The following is a 22,388-nucleotide window of genomic DNA, read 5'->3' on the forward strand; positions in this document are numbered from 1 at the left end:
AATAGCTTCAAAGAATATGCTCAGCCATGTATAGCAGTGTAACAGAAGACACACATAAATAGGGAAAAGCAGGAGTGAGATCTAGTCTGGATATAGTTTAGGTCTTGCTCATATTTCAATCTGCTTTTTAATTCTTTGTGATCCAATCTTCCATTATTCCTGAAAGGCATCCAGTGGGGATAGAGCAATTGTCTAGTCTGGTTAATTAGGACAAGATCAACTTAATGTGTCAATTTGTTTGGTTATATAACTGTGGAGTTCATTCCTAAAAATGTAAGAAAATGGTGAGCTTTCTTTTTTTTTCCCTTCTCTACCATGGGTAGGTCTATTATTTTAAGTATGTTTGACTTTGATTTTAGTTACAGTCTTGTGTGAGGAGGACAGCACTTTTGGGAAGAAAAAGAAGGAAAGGGGGAAAAACAACCTCCTTTACGTAATTAGTGAAGAGGTTACTTCTTAGTATCTCTCATTATTATAGAATTCCTATTAAATTATTGGTAGTGGCTTAATAGTATAAAAACTTCATTTAGTGGAATTTATGTTAGTGTATTTTTAGGTAGAAGAGTGTTTTAGGGTGAGCATTCATTTTCTTTAGTAGTGTTTGTCCTAGAAGATGCCATAAAGATATTCATTAGAAAATAAATAAAAATGTAACTTTGTCCTCAGTGCATCTTTCTTGTCAACTAATTATTTTAGGGATATTTAATGAAGCTTGGAAAACATGAAGAAAACAGGTAAAGAAATGAAAGCAATGTGTTTTCTAATGCTCCCATGTCCAGACATTTTCAAATGATGAAGCTAGTCACAAAATCATGAGGCTGAAGTAAAAAGCTGCCAGAATATAAACCCTCATATGTGTATCTTTTCAGATTTGTGTATTGCTCTTTAACCTTTACCAGTTTTCAAGCTGATCTGCAGCTCAGAGTAATAGTTACCTGCTCCCTCCAGCCAAGAAATGGGAATTGCTGTGAAAATGCGTCATGTCAGGACTTGAGAGGCTTCTTTTCTTTTCCTTTTTCGTTTCCTCTGCCCTAGATGTTATAATAAAATTAAATCAGATTATCCCTGCCCTTTCCTTCAGCACCTCTCTGCTTTCTCCCAGTTTTCTGACGCAGCACAACTTAAGAGCGGCTGCAAAGCTGCTTGTGTCCTTGCACAGCCAGGTAAAAGTGCAGGTGAAAAGCCTGGAGCTGGACTGGTTATGGATATATCCAGTCAGGAATACTAAAGACAAGGGTTTCTCTTGCCAGCCAGGCTGCAAACATTTTGGTGAAGAGAGGATGCTTGCCAGGGAGATGCTCTGTTGTGCCCCAGACCATCTTTGAAACCTGAAGTCACTTTGTGCAGGAAGGGGTAGGCAGGAGCTCAGGGCTTGGCTGGCACTGAGCATGGCAGGAATAAAGCAGATCCCTGTCCTGTGTCTCCTCCTCCCGTATTTCCCTCCCAGCACTGCGTTACAGGCTGGCCCCAGAGAGGGATCCAGCCTGGTGCTCAGTCTTCTGAAAACTGAACAGGCACAGTCAACATCCAAAATTGGTGTTGGCTATTTGAGATGAGGAGGCAGGTTGTCTCCTTGGTAAGAGAAGGGCTTCGTGGCAGTGCTTTAAGAGCTGTTGGAGATGGAAGTCCTCTTTGCTGATGAGCAGGAGTGCGGGATTGCAGCGAGGGGAATGCGCAGCTGCTCGTGGATGGATGGCAACAGCAGGAATTGAACGGGGTTTGTGGCACTCTGGAGCAGGATCATGCTTTGCTTTCAGAATGTAAATGTCTTTACCTGTGGAAGGATCCAGCCTTCACTTTCCCTTCCATGCACAATTCCTTCCTCTGTCTTCCCTAGAGTAGCAAACAGACCCTATGTGTGGCGCTTCCCACCAAGCCTGTGCAGAACTCTTTTCCCTTTTGCTTTTCATGCTTGCTGAGCTAATTCAAACACAAGAGTGTGTTTTAGCTCTTGGAGTTTGGGGCATGTACTTACTCTTTCACTGTTTAATTAACTGCAGGGATCCTAATTTTTGGCTCCGCTTATTAATCCTTGTGTGTGTTACCGTTTATTATTTTAACCCAAAGGATGATCGTATAGGAATGTGGCTGCTAAAACTGAAGAGAGTTTTTGAAGAAAACTGTTTTTTGAAGAGTTTAATGATATAAATGAATGATGCTATTTTCGTGCAGATAGGTCTAATCCTTTATGAATGATTTCTCCTCAAGTGAAATTGCAAATATGGAGATATGTATGGATAGGTTTTGTTGTGCAGCTTGTAGTAGATTGTACTCATCTCTGAACAAAGACAGATATATTTTTGAGACCCTCTTATTTCATCCAAAGGTCAGATAGACTACTAATTCTTACCCAGCATTTTTTTGTTCTAACTGTTTCTCTCATCTGTTGGGGCCACTCGCTTTTTCCCCTTTAACCAGAATGATCAAAAAAGTCCATTAAATGTTTAGGATGATTTTTCAAGGGTGACTTTTACAAATTGAAAAGCTCCCATAGGAGCTGCACAGAAATCTGTGCCTGGTTTATGCTGCCCGGAAGAGGGGCTGGTCTGCAGTTCCTGTAACTGCTCGGCCTCGTGGCATGTGATGGGGCTGATGGCACTGGGGAGGCAACTGACACATCACACTGCCTTAAAAGAAAATCAGTCATTGTTATTTTTGTCTGTTTCTCGTGCCAAATGTAAAAAATAGAGTTGCATAAATGCGTTCCCTGCTGGATAACTTTCAGTTTGTTAAAGGCATTATCGGGTGCATAGCTGGTTAAAAACTGGCATTAAAATGCCTGAGGAGTGGACAGCTTCTGAGGCACCTGCACTGGAGGCCCCTGCACTCAGGTCCCTGATCACTGTGGATTTAAAATCTTACAGAATCTTACAGACCCTTATCTTTAAAAAATTATGTTGATATCTAAATGGTGTGACTTAGTACCTTTAAGAATCTGACCTGCAGTCTCTGTCAGTGCCCCCAGTACTGCAGTGCTTCACTTCATGGGCTGTTGTGGAGTAAAGAGAGTGGTGATTCAAAGCAGAGCTGCTCCAGCATCCTGACAATAAGAAAAGCAAAAGGGTTGAAGAAAGCCAGGAGGGTAAAACTTGGTATGAACATGCAGCACTTTTGGTAAATTGGACAATTTGCTTTCAAAAGAAAAAAGAGGTTGAAAGGAATAGTGTAGAAAAGGAAGTTTCCACTTGCTGCACAGATGTGGTAATAGTGATTTAGTTAATATTTATACAATATTTGGATTTGAAAAGACCTATTCCTGTAGAAATACTTTCATCACCTTCACTGAGCTTTAGATAAACTTCTCAATCTCTACAAAAAATACTTGGTTTTTTAATTGCTTAACACGATGTTGCTGAACATAAATACTGGAAATAACTCTTTTGCCAGCTTTCTTGTCTGCAGAAAATTAAACTCTGTCGTTGGATGGAAGGGAAGGGACTACACAAAGGTCTCAAGGGTGAATTGCTCACTCTTTCCCTGGGGTTGGCAAGTAGTGAAGGTTTCTTCTGATAGTTCTGATCATTTACAGAACCTGCTTGGTGTGTTAGTTCAGATCAGCAGTGATGTCTTGAAGGAACTTTCGCAGTTATCCCTGCTGACCACGCTTCAGTTCATTTTTCTGAATTGTCAAGGAGTGTAAGAAAGGTTATTTTGGATGAAATTTAAATAAATGCCCCAGGAGGGTGCTGTGACTGTCCGTGGGCATTGAGGCTCGAGTTAGTCCAACACAACCTTTCTTTCCCACACACATGGTGGACACACTGCGTGGTGAGCACCGGCTCTTTTGATCTGTTGATCTGTTCCTGATGAGCTCCCCTGCTTGCTGCTGCAGACGTAGCCTCAGCTGACCCCGGTGGTGAAAGGAAGATATAAAAATATCGTACACAAGAGATAATTCCTTCTGGTGAAACAGAGATCGGAAGATGACAGAAAGGCTTGTGCTCATTAATTTCAAATAATTGGTTATATATATTTTTTTTTATTTTTTTTTTAAAGAAAAAAAGCCATACAGTTGTAAATTGATCACTGGCAGTGATGCACCAGTCCTTGTGATAGAAGAAAAACCTCTTTGCTCTTTGGTGACAGTGTTTGATGAGCGTGGACAGACGGCTACATCTGTTCTGTCATGATTTGCTTGCCTCAGCTCACTGCCAAGGGAGGAGGCGGTGCCTTCCCTGGAGCTGCCCTTCTCCTACCTCAGGAAGGGAGGCACAAAAGGCAACAGAGGAGAGGAGACTAATTTTTAAAGTCTGTTTTTTCTGTATCACTGTTAAAGGAAGGCTAAGAGTAAAACAGTGGCTGGCAATGCTTCTGCTGTCCTCTTCCTTCTGGGAGAGTTCAGCACTGACATGGTCCCTGCCGTTCCCTGTGCTCTTAATGATCAGTCTGGTTTGCAGCACTTGTTGATAGCTCATTACTGAATAAAACAGTCATTGTCCAGCAGTGCGTATTGATTTTTGAATAGCCTGCGTGACACGTTGCTTGTATGTGTTATTCCTCCCTGAAGAGCTGTTAACGCAGGGTGAAATATGATAGATTTTGGGTGCTTTCAGATTAATGGGTTCTTATTTTATTCTCTCAGATCCACTTTTTTGGGCTGGTGAGTTTTGACCCTAAGTGAAGGAATGATAAGAGTTTTTTTTTGTTAGCTTTCCTATTCTGGGTCAGTGACATTTTGAAAACTAGGGCAAGAGAAAAACCAAGGTCACTTCGAGTCCTACGAAAAGGCCTGACAAAGAATCCATTCACCCTCATAAAAATAAAAATCCGTATTAATTAACCACGTGGTAGAGATAAGAATTGGAGAGCTTGATTAAATCATTAGTGCCTCTGAGCAGTAGCATCAGAGGGGGAGCTGGGAGGGAAAACACACTCAGCCTGAAAATTGCAATACGACTGCCTGCCACGGTGCCAGAAGCACATCTGTATCGAGCTGTGTGTGGTGTGGCCTGCCTGGAAACAGTGACTGCTGCACTACAATCTGGGGAAATACTGGCGAGCGTGGAGTTTTGTTATTAATTCAGGGGGGAAAGTCTATTATTATTATTATTTATTTGGGTAGGAAAATAAGGCACATTGCAGCTGAGGCGGCAGCTGCTTGGAAGGCAGCCTGGTGGATTGCGTTAGGCAGTGGCTGTTGGGGAGGGTTTAAAGTGTTGGTAGGTGTGTCCGGTGAACTGACTGCCTTCTACTTTCACCTGGTGAGACAATTGCCTGAGAGCTGCCCATGTGAATCGACACTTGCAGTATCTGGCCCATATTGCATAATGAAGCATGTTAATATGGATGTCAACCAAAACAAGACCAAGTGTCTCATCCTAACCATCCTTGTGTCACTGATCCCAAATGCAAGTTCTCCAAAGCAGCAGCAGTAGTGTGTGTTTGGCGAGAGCTGTAGCTGCAAAAGTCACTGGCGTCAGGGACAGTAGTCAATATTTGCTTTCTGTCCCTTTTTAAGTGCCAGAGCAATGCCAGCCTTGCCTTGCTGCCTGATAAAATTGAGTGCAGCTACCCAATAATTGCTTGTTGAGTAATTGGAATGGCTCCCACATGGTGTTCAACCAAAGGGTGTGGTTGGGTCCTGTGCTAACATGAAGCCAGTATCTCCATGCTATTTTTGTCCTCCTCGTGAGCATGTTTGCACTTACGCTCTGTTTCCCGAACAAAACATGATTTTGTCATTGCATTTTTGTCTGCATCTTCAAGATTGCCCTTATCTTTCTGTTCAGCATGATCTCTGATGCTTATGAAGAATTGTAAAACAATGCAGTAAGCATTGAAATGAACTGCTTCATGCTCCAGCAGGATCATAGTGTTGCACATCAGAGGAGGACTGTTGAAAGACGCCTTAGCTACAGGATGCAAAACAGTCCTCGATGCACATGATGCATGAATGTTTTTGTTGCCACTCACCCTCCCAGTGAGGCAGGAGGACGCCTGTGGTGTTGGGAGCAGCAGGCTGGGTTATCCTCAAGAGGATTGCTGTGCTTCGTGAGCTGATGAAGCTCCTTCAGGCCATCTTGGATGATGAAAAGACAGTTACGACTGGGGTTTGTGTTTGCAAATTCCCAGAGTGTAGTAAAGTGTTTTTCCTTTTCCTCTGAGTGGCATTTTCATTTTCATGGGCAGAGGAGTCAACATTTTTTTTTTTTTTTTAATCCCCAAGGGCTTGATATTTTTTGTATCCTTCATCCTGCCCAGCCTACCAAAACATACATATGTATTGCTGAGTAGTCTTTCACTTGCCTTATGATGTCAAACTTGCATTGAGTTAATCTTTGGTGCAAGAGCTTGCTTTCAGAGGCAGTCGAGATGGTCTGTTCCCACCTAGGTGTGGTACTTTATGCAAGCCGATGGCCTGGGCAGTGTCCAGATACCTCTCCCATGCACTGGGAGGATTTATCCCAGCTGGGAAGGGTACAGGGAGTACCCTCAGCTGCCTTGCCCCCCCATCTCCCTCCATGGGCCATTGACCCTGCCGGACCACCCACAGCCCCTCAGGGAGCTGCCCTGAGGCCATGGAGCAGGACATGCACAGACCTCTCCTGTGCTCCCCTCAGGGCGCTGGATGGACATTCCCTGATCCATCTGCCTCTCTGTCCGTGGGAACTCCGATCCTCTCTCTGTTGCCATGGCCCCCCTGCTCCTGACGCAGCCCCTCCGGCCGCCCGGCACAGCGGGGAGAGGAGCTTGTTCTTGCTCTCCACCTTGCAGCTCTCCTGCCTCTCAGGCTTTGCTTCCCTGCTGCCTGCCATGAGCGTTGCAGGATGTCTCTCCCTGGGGCTCTGCCCTCAGCCCTCAGAGGGAAGGACGGGAAGGGCCCTGCAGCTGGCACAGGCCAAAGGTGATGGTTTGGGCGACCAAAACATCAGCTCTCCCAACTGTGTAGTCTCGCCCTCCTCAGCTAATAGTCCATTTGACCTGCTTTGTAATGCCTGGGCTGTTTACAGCCAGTGTAGCCTTTTGGGTGTTTATTCCAATGGGGAAGAAGGCAGGGATGACCACCTTCCCTCAGCTCCAGGCAGGCCGCTTTTGGGCGTGCTATTGCTTTTTGATCTGTTTTGGGAAGCTGGTCCCAACACTTGCAGTCAAGGCTGCTGTGGAAAGAGAGAGAAGAAGGAGTTTGTGTCCAGGCTGGTCCCCACGAGGCTTTGGAATGGCTGCTGGTGGAATGGGAGTCTGTATAATCTCAGGGGCCAACACCTCCGGCCGTCACCTCCGACTTGTGTACAGACATCCAACCTCTAGGGATGTATGGTTGGTTTTTGTGGTGCTTCTTGGGAGTGGGGTGGTTTTTTGGGAGGGAGCATGAGCTCTGGGGAGTCACAATCCACTGGCCATGACCAGGGCCAGGGAGCTGGTCTGGTCTGACCCTGCTGCTCACCCTCTGCTTCACCTTTCGGGGGAACTTGTCGTTTTTTCATCTCTGCTGCCTGCAGGCCATGGAGAAAGGCCTTCCCCTCTCTTGAGCTCTGCTCTGGTGAGAGAAACAGTTTAAATACTCTGATTTTTGAAACATGGGCTTAACTGACTCCCTGTCTCCCCTCACAGCTGGTGGTAGTTGCTCACCCTGTGCCACCGTGAGGGACCTGGGTGCAGAGCGGGATCTCTGTGTGTCCCTGGCTCACACTTTGAGTTCTGTTTCACTGGTTTTTTTGCTGTGATGCAACTTCAAACACTTCCTTCCACCTATTTTAAAACCCTACGAGCTCCTTTTTGGCTGGATTAATAATCTGTATACCTTGGGGAGGGCCCAGCTCTGAAGAGGTTGCTGTTAGAGGTTGTATTTGCCCCATGACAGCCAAATAACTCTCCAGTTGGCAGCCAAGACGTCTCAGTGTGTGGCTTCACCTACAGGTTTGCATTTATCACAGTCTGCATCCTGGTCCCATCACCCAATTAAGTGGGTGGCTTTTCCTGAATTTTGAGATGTGTCTTGTACTGATGATGGCCCAGAGTCTTTCAAGGAACATTAGGAATGAACAGAGTTATTGTAGACGTATTTCTTTATAGAGTTATGTGTTCACACCACTGTTTGTATTTGCTGAGCTGCTGAGAAAACCTTCATTAGTTGCTTTTTGCTGCATCCTGTAGAGCATGCTTGGTGGTTGTATAGGACTTTGCAGAATCAACTCTGCAAGCAAGAAAATACCATCTCTAAAATAAGACTTGGGAAAAACCAACATTAAATAATAGTTAATAGTAACGTAATATCTGGAAGAATGGACCTTAGGTTTGGGATGAATGCCATGTAACTTTTAAGAAAGAGAAATTAAACCAGATAATTTTTTCCATTAAAAGCTTTTTCTTTTTTTTTTCTTTTTTTTTTTTTTAATTTCCCAGTGCAGCGAGAGTTCACACAGAAGAAAACCTTCACTACTTGGATAAATTCAATATTGGCAAAGGTAGGAAGGGGATTCTTCGGCAAAGACATGCCTTCTACCTTTTTGATTTGGATGTGCTGTGTGGAGATTGATTTTTTAGGAATAAGCAAAATTAGTACCAGTTTTTTTCATCACTGGATAGAAGAAGTAGCACCTGGAAAGCATTTATTTAAGAAGTGCAACAGCATTGTACTGGTGAATGTCCAAGAACATTTGTGAGGGATGGTTTCTAAGTAGATGACACTCTTCCTTGCTCGTGGTAAATCTTGTGGTGAATTGTGGCATGTCTCAGGGTTTTATGGGTTTCTGTGTTTACAGTTAGATTTACTGTGATTAGGTAAGTGTTATTCTATTATGCAATCCAAGAACACGAGTTTAATGAGATGACCTGAGTGACTGGTAAGTATTAAGACAAACCACATAGTAGTGTAGTAAGTAAGTAAGCACTCCTTAAGCTTTCACAAAACAGCTCCAGCAGTTGTGCTGGGGCTCTGACTTGCTCAGGTAAGAAAAAATAATCCTATTTTGGTCCCTCCTTGAGCAGAAGCTGCTGAGCTCGTGATAAATTTGTGTTATGTTCGCTACAAGTAGGTGAAAAGAGGTTTAGTTATGCAGCTTTATATTCAAATTTGTACTTGGGGCATATTGATTAAGGTCTCAAAATATGAATTAACTGCTTTGTGTAGCTTTCCTTTTCTCAAAATTTTGGGGTCTTTTACAACATGCTTCCTTGAAACATGTAAATACTTAAAAGTGAGGCCTAAAATAACCCTTATAAAACACAAAGGCAGGGCAGAGGGGAATAAGACACAAACATAATAATGGGATAGAAGAAGCAGGATATGGCTGATTAGATGCAGGATTTTTATTCCAGCTTAAGGAAAAAATAAAGGATGCTAAACATTTTTTAACAGAGTAATCAGGGTGTGATGTTTTGTAGTGTGATGAATTCAAAATGACAAAAGATAAAAATTTCTTTTGCAGCATACGCCTCCTTCTGTTATCTCAGACCTGTATACAGACATACAGCAAGGACATTTGCTTCTTGATCTGTTGGAAGTGCTTTCAGGTCAACATCTGGTAAGACAGAGTAATAAAAATATTACCTCAATCCTTTGTCAAATCCAGCAAAGACTTCTGGATATGCTTAATTGTAACCATATGAATGATCCTTCTGCAGTCATAGAGCTAGTTGCGAGTTTACACCACTGACTCTGAATCACACCGAAATAAGTTGTTCCAAAGCAATTTGTGAATTTTTGCAGGACTTCCCTTATCAAAATGTAGAATAAAATTAATTTGTACCCTTGAGGATGTAACATGTTCTTTTTGCTTCGCAGCCACGGGAAAAAGGATTTAATACCTTCCAGTGTAGAAGTAATATAGAAAATGCTTTGACATTTTTAAAGAGCAGATCAGTGAGTATTAACTTCAAAATTCCCAACTAAAGCCAGTTTAACTGGTGGAACATTTTCTTTGTTAACAATGATCCCTTTTTTTTCCCTCTTAGCTGAAGCTCATAAATATTCATGTTGCTGACATTATCGAAGGAAAACCTTCCATTGTGCTTGGCCTAATCTGGACCATTATATTCCATTTTCATGTAAGTATTTCAGCCATGTAAGAGAGTTTTAGTAGGGGGGGAAAAAAAGCACAAAAATGTGTTATGTGATTGCCAAATGAGATGAATTAGAACAAAGCAAAAGATGATCTGCTGACATCTGGAAGTGACAGCTCAAGAGGAGATGCACCAGTGCTGCTTCACCGGTGTGGTGATGGCAGTGATGAGCAGTATGTGCTGCAAATGGTAGGAAGGAAAGACAGAGATTTTTCTTGAAGTAACAAATTAAAAAGTAGGCTGAACTTTGCCTGTCTAAGACCTGTATTGATTAAGCTCCAAATGGAGCAAATAGTGTGAAGTGTCTCATGTCCACCTCCCTCAGAGGCAGCCCTGCTCTTCCGTGATGACTGTGCTTACAATGTCCATTCTTGCTATTATTTTTTTCAGTACCAGGTGCCTGAAATAGCATGAAGGCTGCCATAGTAATGTTTCTTATACAATAAGAAGCTCAGAAGTAAAGGTTTTTAACAGTATTTAGCCCATATTTTTCACGGTAGAGGCACTTTGGTGCTGAAGATTGTTGTGCTGCACAAATCCTGTGTTACCTTTCTACCTAAACCAAGCTCCTCTAACCAAATACAGATCTCTGAGGTCTATCAAGTAGGTTTTCCTGCACCCTGAGTGAGCAGGCAAGCTCTGAGCCTGTTTAATACATGTCATTATTGACAGCAGAAAACACAGGTACCACAGGCTGCTGTCACTGGTAGAAGGAGAAACTGAGCGAGAAGAACCCTTGATGTCATTGCTGGTACCCACAGTATAACGTGCAAGTCTTTGGGTGAATATACCCTGCCAAAAAAAATTGCCTAAAGATGGCAATTCAGCATGAAATAGTTTGGATTGTACAGATTAAAAAACCTCATCTGATTTTGGGTGGGAGGGAAACTGCTATTACAGCTGTGATTGAGTCCTGTCTGATTCTCTGTGGTGTTCTGCCGTTGATGTCTTGGTAATTTTTCAGTGAAGCCTGATTAAGTCTCCCATCATCTCTGATAGATTGAAGAACTTGCCAGGACACTTGCTTGTACTTACAATCAGCCTTCACTTGATTGTTCAAGTGCTGTTGACTCCTCTGCAAAGCCAAGCAGATCAGCTAAAAAAAGTGCTAAAATTAAGGAGCGCTGGAAGATGTCTGCTACAAAGGCTCTTTTGTTGTGGGCTAAAGAACAGTGTTCACTGTAAGTTCCATCCAAGACCTATAAATAGTATGCTGCATTTTGTATTACTGCTTTTCTCTAAACGTGGTGATGTTTCCCCCTGTTTTTTAATATTGCTTTGTGACAGCTTAGCAGAAATTCCTGTAAGATGTGGCTCCCTGTCCTTTTAGCATCAATCAGGCCCTAAATGTTTTGACAAGAGTGAAGTGAAGCTCACCTAATTAATAAAATACAGCAATGTAATTTGAGTTGCTTTGCTGTTCCTTTTTGGGGCTTCTGTGTGATAGGTCTAGAGGAATATTTACATGATTTGCTAGGTTTAATCCTCATGTTTGGCACTGGTTCACAAAATTTCAATAATTAACTTTTTTTTTTTTTAAATGGAAAATGTAGGATTTCTGTGATTCCCACATCTCGTGTCTTTCTGTCAAAACAGTGCATGATCCCCAAGGAGGATCCTGATCCTGGAGGTCCCAGTCCCTAATTCTATTAAGATGTTTCCTTATGCTCGATGCACAGACAGCACTGTGGCTTTCAGTGGGAGTGTTCACAGCACACAGTCGACAGCAGATACAGATATTCCTTTCAAGGAGCAGACTTTCTGCCACTTACACTTTTTTCAAGGGCTGCTGCTTCACTCCAGCATCTTCCAAATATGTTTTACAGTAATGTCAGTCCTTTCTCTCCATCTCTTTGGTTGCTTTACGTTGTAATAACATCCTAATAATATTCCTTGTTATTAGTGGGAGATAAAGGCCTTCATCAGCACATCAGACACTTTCTTCTGGGAGAATGGCACTGAAGTTTGCCTTTTAGCTGTGTTTTATCAGAACAAGATTAACTGGCATGTAAAAACCATCTCTTTGTCCATTTAATCTTCCTCTTTCTTTTACTTGTTTTTCAGCAATATTGCTGTCTGGTTTGTAGTATCCTTTCTGAACTGTCATTATATTGAATTTTTCTGTTATCAGTGAATCCTGTAGTTTTTGATAAAGGAACAAATCTTGTCAATCCTGGCCAGTTGTTTTGTAACTAATCACCTGAAATCCCACATCTTTTCCATGCTGTAACATATAATATATAGGCTGGTTTTGGAAAGTTGTCCCAGAATTCACTGTGGCCTGGGCATCAGCACTGTCCAGGCACTGCTTAATAGAAGATGTTTTAAAGACACTAAACTAAATAAGAGAAAAATAAATATTTTTCTTTCAGTAATACATCACTTTTAAGGTCTGGACTGTGTAAAATGGCAGAGTTGGTTCCAATTCTCAGTGCCCTTACAGACAAATATTTCATGTTCTGCAGTGCTTTGCTTGTTGTTTTTCCATCCCATAGAATGCATAAATACTGAGCACAAAGGTGATGTTCAGAAAGGATACTGGATCAGCAAGGCTTCATCTTCAGAATGCAACATGAGACCAGAAAAAAAAAAAAAGTCATTTTTCAAGAATAATATAAAAATATGTAATTGTAGAAAAATACATAATTGAAGCAATTAGTGGTATTGGCTGTATTGTCTGTCTCAACTTCTGTAGGAGTTCAGTGATAGGGTTCTCTTGGCTTTGGTTCATACTCCATTTTACTCAATTTATATTCTCCTTCCCAATTTGTACTTCCAGCCTGTTTCCTCAGCAAGCCTAATATTTTGTTTCTGATAATTCCTGGGGTAGGCACGGCTCTATCAGCGTGACTGATTTCAAGTCCAGCTGGAGGAGCGGCCTGGCTTTTTTAGCCATCATCCAAACCTTACGGCCAGGGCTGGTTGATCTGGAGAAGGCAAAAGCCAGAAGCAATAAAGAAAACCTGAAAGAGGCTTTCAGAATTGCAGAACTGGAGCTGAATATCCCACGGCTTCTTGAGCCTGAAGGTAAATGATCAGCTTTTTTTTTTTTTTTTAATCTTCGTTATCAGGAGTAAGATGAATATAATCCTGTAGACCTTGAACACAGGGAAAAGTAAGACTGTGCTTAAGTCTGAAATGGAACATTGATCTGTACTGTAATGCTCAAACCTCAAGTTTTTTATAGAATCAGCTGTACTTAGGAATTGTATGATTTTTGATTTTGCAACAGTTGCAGGAACAATATGCATAAGAAAGGATATGAAACATTCCTGTTCATGGGAGAAACTTTTTCGTTAGTTAATCACGTTATATTAAAATATTCCCAAGGAAAAAAATGTTCATTACATATTAATTTCTGTCAATGGTATGTTAAGTGGGCTGTTGCAAAATAAACATGTTTATGGTAATGTGTTTTAATAACTGCAACATAGTGTGTAATTATGTGATCAGGCCTAGAAGGCTGCATAATTATGTAAATGCTGTATTGGCTCTTGTAGATGTTGACATTGTGAATCCAGATGAAAAATCAATCATGACTTATGTGGCTCAGTTTTTGCAATACTCCAGGAATTTGCCTGAGTCTGAGGAAGACATGCAGGTATGTCATGGGGCTTGTCACTGGGACATTTTTAAATGAATGTTCATCATGAATGCCAAGACTATCAGTTCTTCTTTGCCCAGTTTATAATTTGAGTCAGTGACAAATAGTGGAGCCTCTGATTCTGCTGCTGACAGGACTCACTTGGCTTGAACCCTGTGATGTTCCTGTGTGGTAGAAAAGACTCCATGTTACAGGTTTTTAGTGGAATTGCTGTGCAGGTTATCTTTTTTTTCATTGAACTGTTACAGAGGGCATTTTCAAGCTTGGCTGTCTTCCTCTGTGCTCTGAAGTCTTTGTAAATGTTGGGGTAGAGATGAACAGATTTGCCAATACACAGAACAACCAGCTTTGCATTTAATAGCTGACATGTAAAGTGGACAGAACTTGTCACTCACAGATGACACTGACTTGAAAACCACATTTTTCATTCTTTGTATTGTCCTACGAGAGGTTATGTATTAATTGGTTATTCACATATCCCCATACCAATAATCTCCTTTTAGGAGGACTGCAGTCAAGCACTTCTTTTGATGCATTCACATATCCAGTGGCAGGTTTAAAACTTTGGCCTTGCTGTCTTAGAATGCCTCACCCAAAAGTCATCAGAGTCCCCAGCAATTTGTTTTTCAGTAGCTCTGAACGGACTTTATCGTATGCTCCATGAGTGTTGCTTTATGGCACGATGTAAATTAAAAACAAGGCTTGCAAAATGGGAAAAATGAAGTTTTCTGCTCTAATTACCAGGAAAAAGTAAGAGAGGCCATGGGCTGGTTGGCTGCACAGGAGGAGAAGTTAGCAAAGCTGCTGATTGACACTGAGAATGAAACGTATTACCAGAAGTGCAAAGTAAGTGGCATTTCATATTTAACTGCTTCTGTGAAACAAAGCTGTTCCTGGGAATATTTTTAGTACTTTTCATCTTCATTGCCTAAACTGAAGTGCGATAAGCTTTCCAACAAAAGTTGGGAATCTGACGATGAATTTGGTAAATGCCCTCATGTAATTGAAGGAAAGGTAGGATAAAGTCCTTGCTATTACGGAAAAGATATATATTGTTTGGTTTCTGAGCAGAGCTCGTTTCTTTTGGAGAGAGTAAAGTAGTGTCTTAGTTGACGTAGTTGAAGGCTTGGACAAGATTCAAGCACGTAGGCCCTTTGCAGGGCCTTCACTGTTCTGTCATAATTACAACAGTGGGTTTTACCCAACTAATGGTGTAGAGGAGTAGTTGAAATGTTGGCTGTGGGTTGTGCTGATGTAAAATTTCCTTGAGTTTATATTGTTGCCAGAGTTTGTAATAAAATGGCCCACGGGGAACTGTGAGGAGAGGAATTTCCCCTTTCCCTTGCTGGGAGGGGAGAACCACGTTCTGACTGCACTGACATTATATTAAATACAGACTTAGGGAATGGCACCTGTAATTTCAGACCCAAATACTGCCTGGAGATAAGTGTGCCTCTTGCTATCTTGCCTTTGCATGCATCACAGCCTTTGAAGTTAATGGAAGTCATACCAGGGTGTTCAAAGGCAGTACTTGGCTCCATGAGCTTCCATCTGAAGATTTCTGTGAATTAATCTTCTGTTTTATCCCTAGGAAATGATGTCATTTATGGAAACATTTAACCAAGAAAAGAACGCCTTTCTGCCTGTGTTGTCATCAAAAAGAAGTGAAGCTGAGCCGAGTGAAGACCAGAAGCAGATGAGGGAAGAGTGGGATAAAGTGATCTCTCAGGTCAGAGGCATTTCTCGCTCACGTCGGTACCAGTGTGACCGTGTTTGGTGAAGAAGCCCAAGTCTGCCCAGGAATTCACACTGGGCAAAGTGGGGAGGTGACACTTTATTTGGAGTGATAAAAGAGATATTGACCCTGAACCTGAGGTCCAGACACTCTGTGTTACCCTTTTGCCTCCTGAGCCTCAGGACTGTGAGATGTCTGCAGAAAATGCCCTGCATCTGGTTATCTTCAAGCCCCCTTCTGATGGAAGTTTTTGGCCTATTTATGCTTAAAAGGTTATTTTGGGACGCAGTCACGGCTCAGACAGTGATGCAGCTGGGAAAAGTGTGTTAATATATTCTTTCCCATGGCACAGATCCTGATAGAGTGAGACCTGGTTGGTCAGTGCTTTGTGGTGAGGTTGGCTGTGTTAGATCCCTCTGCCACAAATAGGGCTGTGTTGGGCCATGCTACTAATTGCTCTTTTTGGAAGAGCTGTTTTGTCAACCCCCTGACAGAAAGCTGTTCATTTCTGTTTCCCCTCTATTTTTGCAAGTAGTTAACTGTAAAATTTCCAGTTGTTGGGCCTTGAGATGGTCACCAGGGAAGGATCAGTAACACCAAATCCTCTGTGGTGTTACAGAGGTGACAGGCTGGGAGCAAACTTGGCCTTCAGGTAAACATAACTGATTTGCAGCTGGAAGCTCCTTTCCTGAATGGTGACAGGCATGGGAAGTGGGGTTCTGGAATGTCTGGAGTGTCAGTTTATGCAGCTTTTATCAGTGTCTTGGGGATGGGGAAGAAAATAATAGTGAGAAATTTAATCACTTGTTTTCCTCTGAAAGATTAACGAGTGGAAAGCGAAGCTGGACCAGCTGTTGCCCTCCCCTCTGGGCAGCATTGAGGCTTGGCTTCAGGAGGTGGAACATCTGCAGGCGGAAGATTTGCCTGATTTGCAGGACCCGTTTAAAGCGATGTTTCTCTTCAGAGAAAAGATTGTAATATTTAAGGTATGCTGATCACAGAGGAACATTCTGCTTCAGTTTGACCCCACAGAGCACTTGCTGTGGAATTGCTGTTTGACATTTTGGGAAATGGGGTGCGTATGTTTATCTTCTGAAGATGAAAAGCTCTTCTGAACATACCTTTGAAGAGTGATGAGTTTAATTAAATAACTGCATGGGTCTATAAGGAAGGTTTCTGACTTCACTGGGGTGAGATTAAATTTGAGTACTACCTGAATGAGTAAATTATGATATTCTTTTTTATGTGGTTCCTGCAACTTATTTGTTAAGTAATAACACAGGGTAATTGCATCCTTATCTTTAAATCTGTGCTCAATGCATACCTATTCAGAAAAGCACTTGAGCTCAAGGTTACATTCCAATGAGTTCAACAAGTTTGTTGAAATATTTGCTGAATCACTGCAGTTCCGCTCAGGGCAGTGGGAGATACTTTGATACCTCGGTACTGTGCAAGTTATTTATTCTGATCTTGAAATCATTACACTGATAATAATTGAAACACCTTTTTGGGTTTGAAAACTCTGAAAGAGCGGATGTGGTGATGCCTGTTGGTCATCATAATGCCAATCTTTGGTTTTTTATGAACAAGTTCACTTTTTTTTTTTTTTTTTTGGCAAGTCCTTAAAGAGAATTGAAAGAATGGGCAGTGGAGGTTCTTGCAAGTGGCTTCATAACACCCCTTTTTTGTACTGTTGCTAGTCACTTCCTGATGAGAGATGGATTTTTAACTCCTAACAGCTTTGCCAGCCTTTAGCCATTTGATCCAAGATTTTTGTTGTGCAGCCTAAGAGTTAAAAGTGTTTTTAAGAATGAGATAAAGACAGATGTAATGTGTTAAGGGGTTTTATTTTGCCCATTGAGTATGTAGATAAAGATCATTACATTCCTTGAGAAGAAGAAACCCATAATGCTTGATTTCTGTCAAATCCACTCTTTCTGATGGGAAGACCATCTGCTGAGAATTTTTTCTCCTTCCTTCCTCTAGTCAGTCCTTTTAGTACACCTCATGTAGGGCTCATATTGCCAAGGTGGTGCCTTCTAATGGAAATTTTACTTTCTGTTAAGGTCTAGGGAAATACCCACCAGTGCTCCTAACTGTGTGACTTGTACAGTGTTATGGTTACAAAATCAAATATTTAAGATCTGTGCACTATTTTTGTGGTTGAGGGATGTCCCTGGATTTGGCCATTTCCATTAGCATGCTTTGTAGCAAATTTTATTACATAAAAATGAACTTTTAGCGTATTTCTTTATATGCCACTTACAAATATGCTCATATTCTGTGCAAAGCATTTCATGCTTTTTTTTTTTTTGTACACAGGGAATTCGGTGCTGAGACTGTAAAATATTCCCCAGTCATGTGATACTGGCCATCAAATGGTTAATTTGATGTGTTGTCATCATGGTGTTGGACAGAAATTTATTGAGCAGTCAGATGAGCTGTTAAGGGAGTGACATGACCGGTTCATTCAACAGGTTTTGCTGTCAGTCTTTGCTGACACATAACTAAGAACAGCTTAATGTCCTGAAACTGTTACAATGACACTTTTATGTCCTAAAAGTGATAGTGCAGAAAAAACTGATAGTAGGAGGAGTAGTGTAGGCTCATGTTCCTTTTATTTAACTAGATGCACAGTGATAAGAGAAATGCAGTGGTCCTGCACTAAATATGCACTTCAGAAGGTGAGGAGGTCAAATACTTTTATTGCCCTTTAATGAGTAAAGAAGATTGGAAGATTGTCTTGTGCTCACTGGTTCTTAATGGCTTTCACCCTAATGGTAGGTGCCTTGCAGGTTCCCAGATGAAATGCTTCTATACTAAAAAAAATTGCCTTACTATGTCTTTTTCTCCCCAGGGTTTGATGGATTGTTTTGATGCTCACTTGGACACCCTTCAGTCATTTAAGAACGAAGATGAGAGGAATATGCCACTGGTCTTGCCTGAAAAATTAGAGGAAATGAAAAGAAGGTGGTGATGCTCATATTTCCTCTATTTTGACTATGTTGTATTCTAGCTCTGCTGTTGACTTGTGCTGTTCCAAAAAGAGCACATAATTTATCCACACCTCGCAGAAAAAGAGCATTTTCCATTTAAACACAAACTGTCAGCTGGGGCAGGCAGGGATCTCATTGGTCCAAAGAGTGTTAATTATGTGTACAGAGTGGAGCTCATTAACAGGACCTTTTCAGATGCCCTTTGCTAGAGGGGATAGGAAACACCCACTAGGGATCGGAAACTTGAATATTTTGAATGTAAACATTTCCCTGGTGGGGGGGATTTCCGCCTTTTAAAATCACTGAGATTACAGCTTGTACAGTCCCAAAATATCTGTTGGGAGGATGTTTTCAAATATGTCCAGTGAATCTGTATCTATAACCTGAGATACTTTGACATTCAGGTGGCAGGTGCCCCTTTTCTGGGCATTTAAGGTTTTTCGTACATTTAACAGACAATATTGACTAAAATTATTGCTGCTTAAAAAAGTGAATGGTTGTTATCTTAAGATGTTATTCTTGTCGTAGCAAAATAATATTTACATGTATGTAATTCTGATTTTTTAGGGTTAAAACCTTGTACGTTAATGCCTTATGTATCTGATGGTTATGAGAAATCTTTTGGAACGTTTTTCTGTTTGTAGGTTCAGCAACATTCATTTCACAAACTGCAGCACTTTTCTTGAATACCACTATGGACTGTGCTCAGCTATTGCCAATGAGGTGACGTTAAAGCTGAATATCTGGGACATGAAATATGGATCAAAGGAGTCTGTGGAATCACTGCTGGAAAATTGGAATGTAAGTTGAAGATACATGTATCACACCCTGGCAGTAATTCTTCTGTGCCAGCTCTCTTTGATTCAGGCTTCTCTCTTCCTCATGAGAAGATACTGTGGTAGTTGGTAGAAGCACAGTGGACTGGTGAGATCTGGGATTTATGCAAAGAGGGGCAGATAGACTTCCACAGAAAGTTACTTCACCCCTTGCATCTTCTCATTTTGCTCTGGATGAGAGTTATTTCTTCAGTTTGGAGAAGTAATGCAAGCCGCAGCTGTAATTTTCTCTCTACCCTTTTTTATTTGTATTGTGAAGATTTCTTTCTTTCTAGACAATTTTTGACTTGGCAGTAGAGGCTCTTCCCTGTCTCCAATCCACAGAAACCTCTCTGGGGTAGTTTCAGGAATTGCTATCTTCAAAACTTCACTTTGCTGCCTAACACTGCCTTTTGCTGTTGCCTCTTCCTGTTCCTGCTGCTTTACCTCCTTGTGCTTAATGGTGAATATGAATCGTCCTGTTCTGTTAAATTTTGTGTTAGTTCAGCTTCTGGAGGCAAATCACTAAAATGAAGCCACAAGTATTTTTCTAGGAGGGGATGGATTACCTGACCCCAAATACTGACACAGAATACTGCATCAGGAATAAAGGCAGAGGTGAAAATGCTGAAGCCATCAGTTTTTCCCCATCTTCCAGTTAATGGGAATGTGAATTCCATCTTACTGGAGTTTCTAAAGAGTTTCTCAGAAGCTTTTCAGAGTGGCAAATCCCTAGTTGAATTAGTGGGAATTTCACCAGCCTGAGAACTGTGAAAGGAGGCAACAAGTTGTATAAAATAGTGGTTTACCTGAGCAGTGTCAACCTTACCCTGTGGTGACGTGGGAGTGCAGAGTTAATCTGAGCACAGTTTGTTGATTCAGTTGGTTTCATAAATACTTGTTATTTCTACAGTTGTGGTCCATGGTCTTGCTCAAGCTGATAGAATATAGTTTTTCTTCTCTCACCCTTTTCTTGCCCACTTTGGATCTTACTTCATCTGTGGCAGGAACTAAGCACATCAGTATTTCTGTGCACCTTTCACTTTCAGCACTTCTTTGACTTACATATGACTAAGTTGTGCCTGACTTGATCACCTGACCGATGTTATTTCTCAGTATTGCCCTAGGGCTGTAACTTTTTGAAACAAGCAGTCCTGACTCATGCAGGGCTGTGGCTCAGGCAGTGGCATTCAGGAATTAATATTCCCATTAACGTTACTCTCTGCACAAGGAAAACAAAAGAAACAGGTTTGTTTCAGACTGAAGGGGCAGCTGAGTTGCTGGATGGGCTTTGCTCAGTTAATGTTTAACCTGCAGGTTGTAGGCTCACGTTTGAAAACTGTCCCAAGCTGTATTTCTTACCCAGTTTTATGTGCTTCAGTGTCAGTTATACCAATTACTTTTCCCTTTGGGCAGAACTTCCTTGAAGAAAAGAAACTTGAAGCACAACTAGAAACTGCTACTCAAATCTGCGAAGATCTGAAAACCAAAAACATGTGCGGTCCTGATCTAGGTAAGCTTGTGCACATAAGTTGGTATGAAGACCTCTGTTTTGAGCTGATGTGCTGTCACCAGTTTTAATTCCATCTGCTGTTCTGTGTATATAGTGTTTCTGTTTAATTAACCTCTCTGTTTCCAAATTTATAACGATGACCCCTGTTTGATGTCCTAGGCGGAGACCCTCAAGAAATCAGCAGACTTTTTAAGATGGTGGAGTCCAAGATTTCCACGTGCAAAGACTATATTTCCAATGTAACTGCCACCCTGCAGAAAGTCCTGTCCTCCTGGAGTCATTACACAGAAAACAACCACTTGTTAAAGACGTGGCTGGAAGAAAACAGAAATGAGCACCCGAAAGAGGTACGTGGTTGGATTTCTGTCTGTGATGACAGATAGAGGTACTTGGAAAAGCCTCCTGGAAGGAAAGGGACAGTGGCTGTTTTTTGTTGCTTTTCTGTTCCTCATTTTGGAAATTTAGCTTTCTGCTTTAAATGATTTCAATGCCTCTGCCTAGATCCCTGCTGAGGTCCTGGCAAAGAGGAATTCAATTCACGGTTCCTTAAATGAAGCTGGAAATTATCTCATCGAAGTCAGCAAAGAGCAGGTTGGATCAAATATTGCCAAAGAGCTGAAGAAACTGAATAGGAGATGGGCAAAGTTCATCAAGAGGACACACTTTGTGAGTTACTGGTTTCGTATGACTCTTTTGCCATGCAGCCTTCAAAGTCATATTTTCTAGACTTATCAGCTTTCTAATCAGAGATTCATCAGTCTTTCAGTCAACTGAATATTCCTAGTTTTAAAACAGGAGGAGCAGAGAACACACAGAGACATCCCAAGCCTTTGTGACTCAGTTATTATGTGCTCTTTATAATACGATGGAAAATGTTCATTTCTAAATTGAAATCTTAAAACCTCTCACGAAGGGAAATCCTATTGCAGAATTTGATTGTCCTGTGGGCTTTTGCTAAATTTTACAATCTCTGTCTCAGATAGTAGAAAGTAATTATTGATGCACAGGTATTTCTGAGGTTGTACAACTTTTCACCAACTGGCTTGATAGGTTTTTAGGCTGCTATAAATTCCTAAACTACCTGCCTAATGCTTACATATATTACATTTCCTAGAATGCTTTCACAAGAATGACATTTTCACTCTGCCTGGGAATGCTAGAGCTCTTAATTTACTAAATTGAGCCTTTCATTGACATTTGTTAAAGGTACCGCTGTGACAGTAAACTGTGTTTTTATAGGAGATGAGCTTAGTGAGAATGCAATAAAATCAGAGGAAACACATTCCCAAGGGTGAGGGATGCTAAAAAAACCCTTAATAAGAGATGCTTTTAGGAAATACATTGAGGAATGAGTGAGAGAGAGGCTTCTTACACCTTAAAAGGTCTTAAGGACTTCAGAAGTTATTTTTCTGGCATTGCTTTGGACGTTATGCTCATCATATATATTACATTTTTTTTGTATATCAAAAGGCAAGGCTTGAGCTCTGGCTTGTAACTGCCAGAACCATAAAACTGTTAGCACAGTTCCTGGTCTTTATTTGGCCAACATCAGCTGTTGTTCTCTTGGACAATTCCCTGTTGTGACCTGGGAGATGCTGCAGCCCAGGAGTTTATTCTCCTCTGTAGTGTGGCTGTGGCTGCTTAGAGGGGAGGGGACAAATGGGTTCAAGTTGTACCGTCCCACCTGCCCTCAGGGTTGAGGAACTGAGCCTCACATTGTTAA

At 41.5% G+C, this 22,388-nt stretch overlaps 1 protein-coding gene across 1 annotated transcript in view; it reads left to right on the forward strand.

The window, feature by feature from the left end:
- SYNE2 (spectrin repeat containing nuclear envelope protein 2) overlaps nucleotides 1-22,388 on the forward strand; it is a 177,849-nt gene that overhangs the window by 20,825 nt on the left and 134,636 nt on the right. Inside the window, exons 3-17 of the mRNA XM_027895343.1 lie at nucleotides 8,344-8,405; nucleotides 9,369-9,464; nucleotides 9,725-9,802; nucleotides 9,895-9,987; nucleotides 11,002-11,183; nucleotides 12,833-13,029; nucleotides 13,503-13,603; nucleotides 14,351-14,452; nucleotides 15,198-15,335; nucleotides 16,163-16,327; nucleotides 18,199-18,311; nucleotides 18,982-19,138; nucleotides 20,569-20,665; nucleotides 20,825-21,012; nucleotides 21,167-21,331. Coding sequence (XP_027751144.1) covers nucleotides 8,344-8,405; nucleotides 9,369-9,464; nucleotides 9,725-9,802; nucleotides 9,895-9,987; nucleotides 11,002-11,183; nucleotides 12,833-13,029; nucleotides 13,503-13,603; nucleotides 14,351-14,452; nucleotides 15,198-15,335; nucleotides 16,163-16,327; nucleotides 18,199-18,311; nucleotides 18,982-19,138; nucleotides 20,569-20,665; nucleotides 20,825-21,012; nucleotides 21,167-21,331 — 1,934 coding nt within the window. The remainder of the gene's footprint in view (nucleotides 1-8,343; nucleotides 8,406-9,368; nucleotides 9,465-9,724; nucleotides 9,803-9,894; nucleotides 9,988-11,001; nucleotides 11,184-12,832; nucleotides 13,030-13,502; nucleotides 13,604-14,350; nucleotides 14,453-15,197; nucleotides 15,336-16,162; nucleotides 16,328-18,198; nucleotides 18,312-18,981; nucleotides 19,139-20,568; nucleotides 20,666-20,824; nucleotides 21,013-21,166; nucleotides 21,332-22,388) is intronic.

This window comes from Empidonax traillii, unplaced genomic scaffold, assembly GCF_003031625.1.
Source record: "Empidonax traillii isolate 1590-97213 ecotype Southwest subspecies unplaced genomic scaffold, ASM303162v1 scaffold457:size789790, whole genome shotgun sequence".
Classification (NCBI taxonomy): domain Eukaryota; kingdom Metazoa; phylum Chordata; class Aves; order Passeriformes; family Tyrannidae; genus Empidonax; species Empidonax traillii.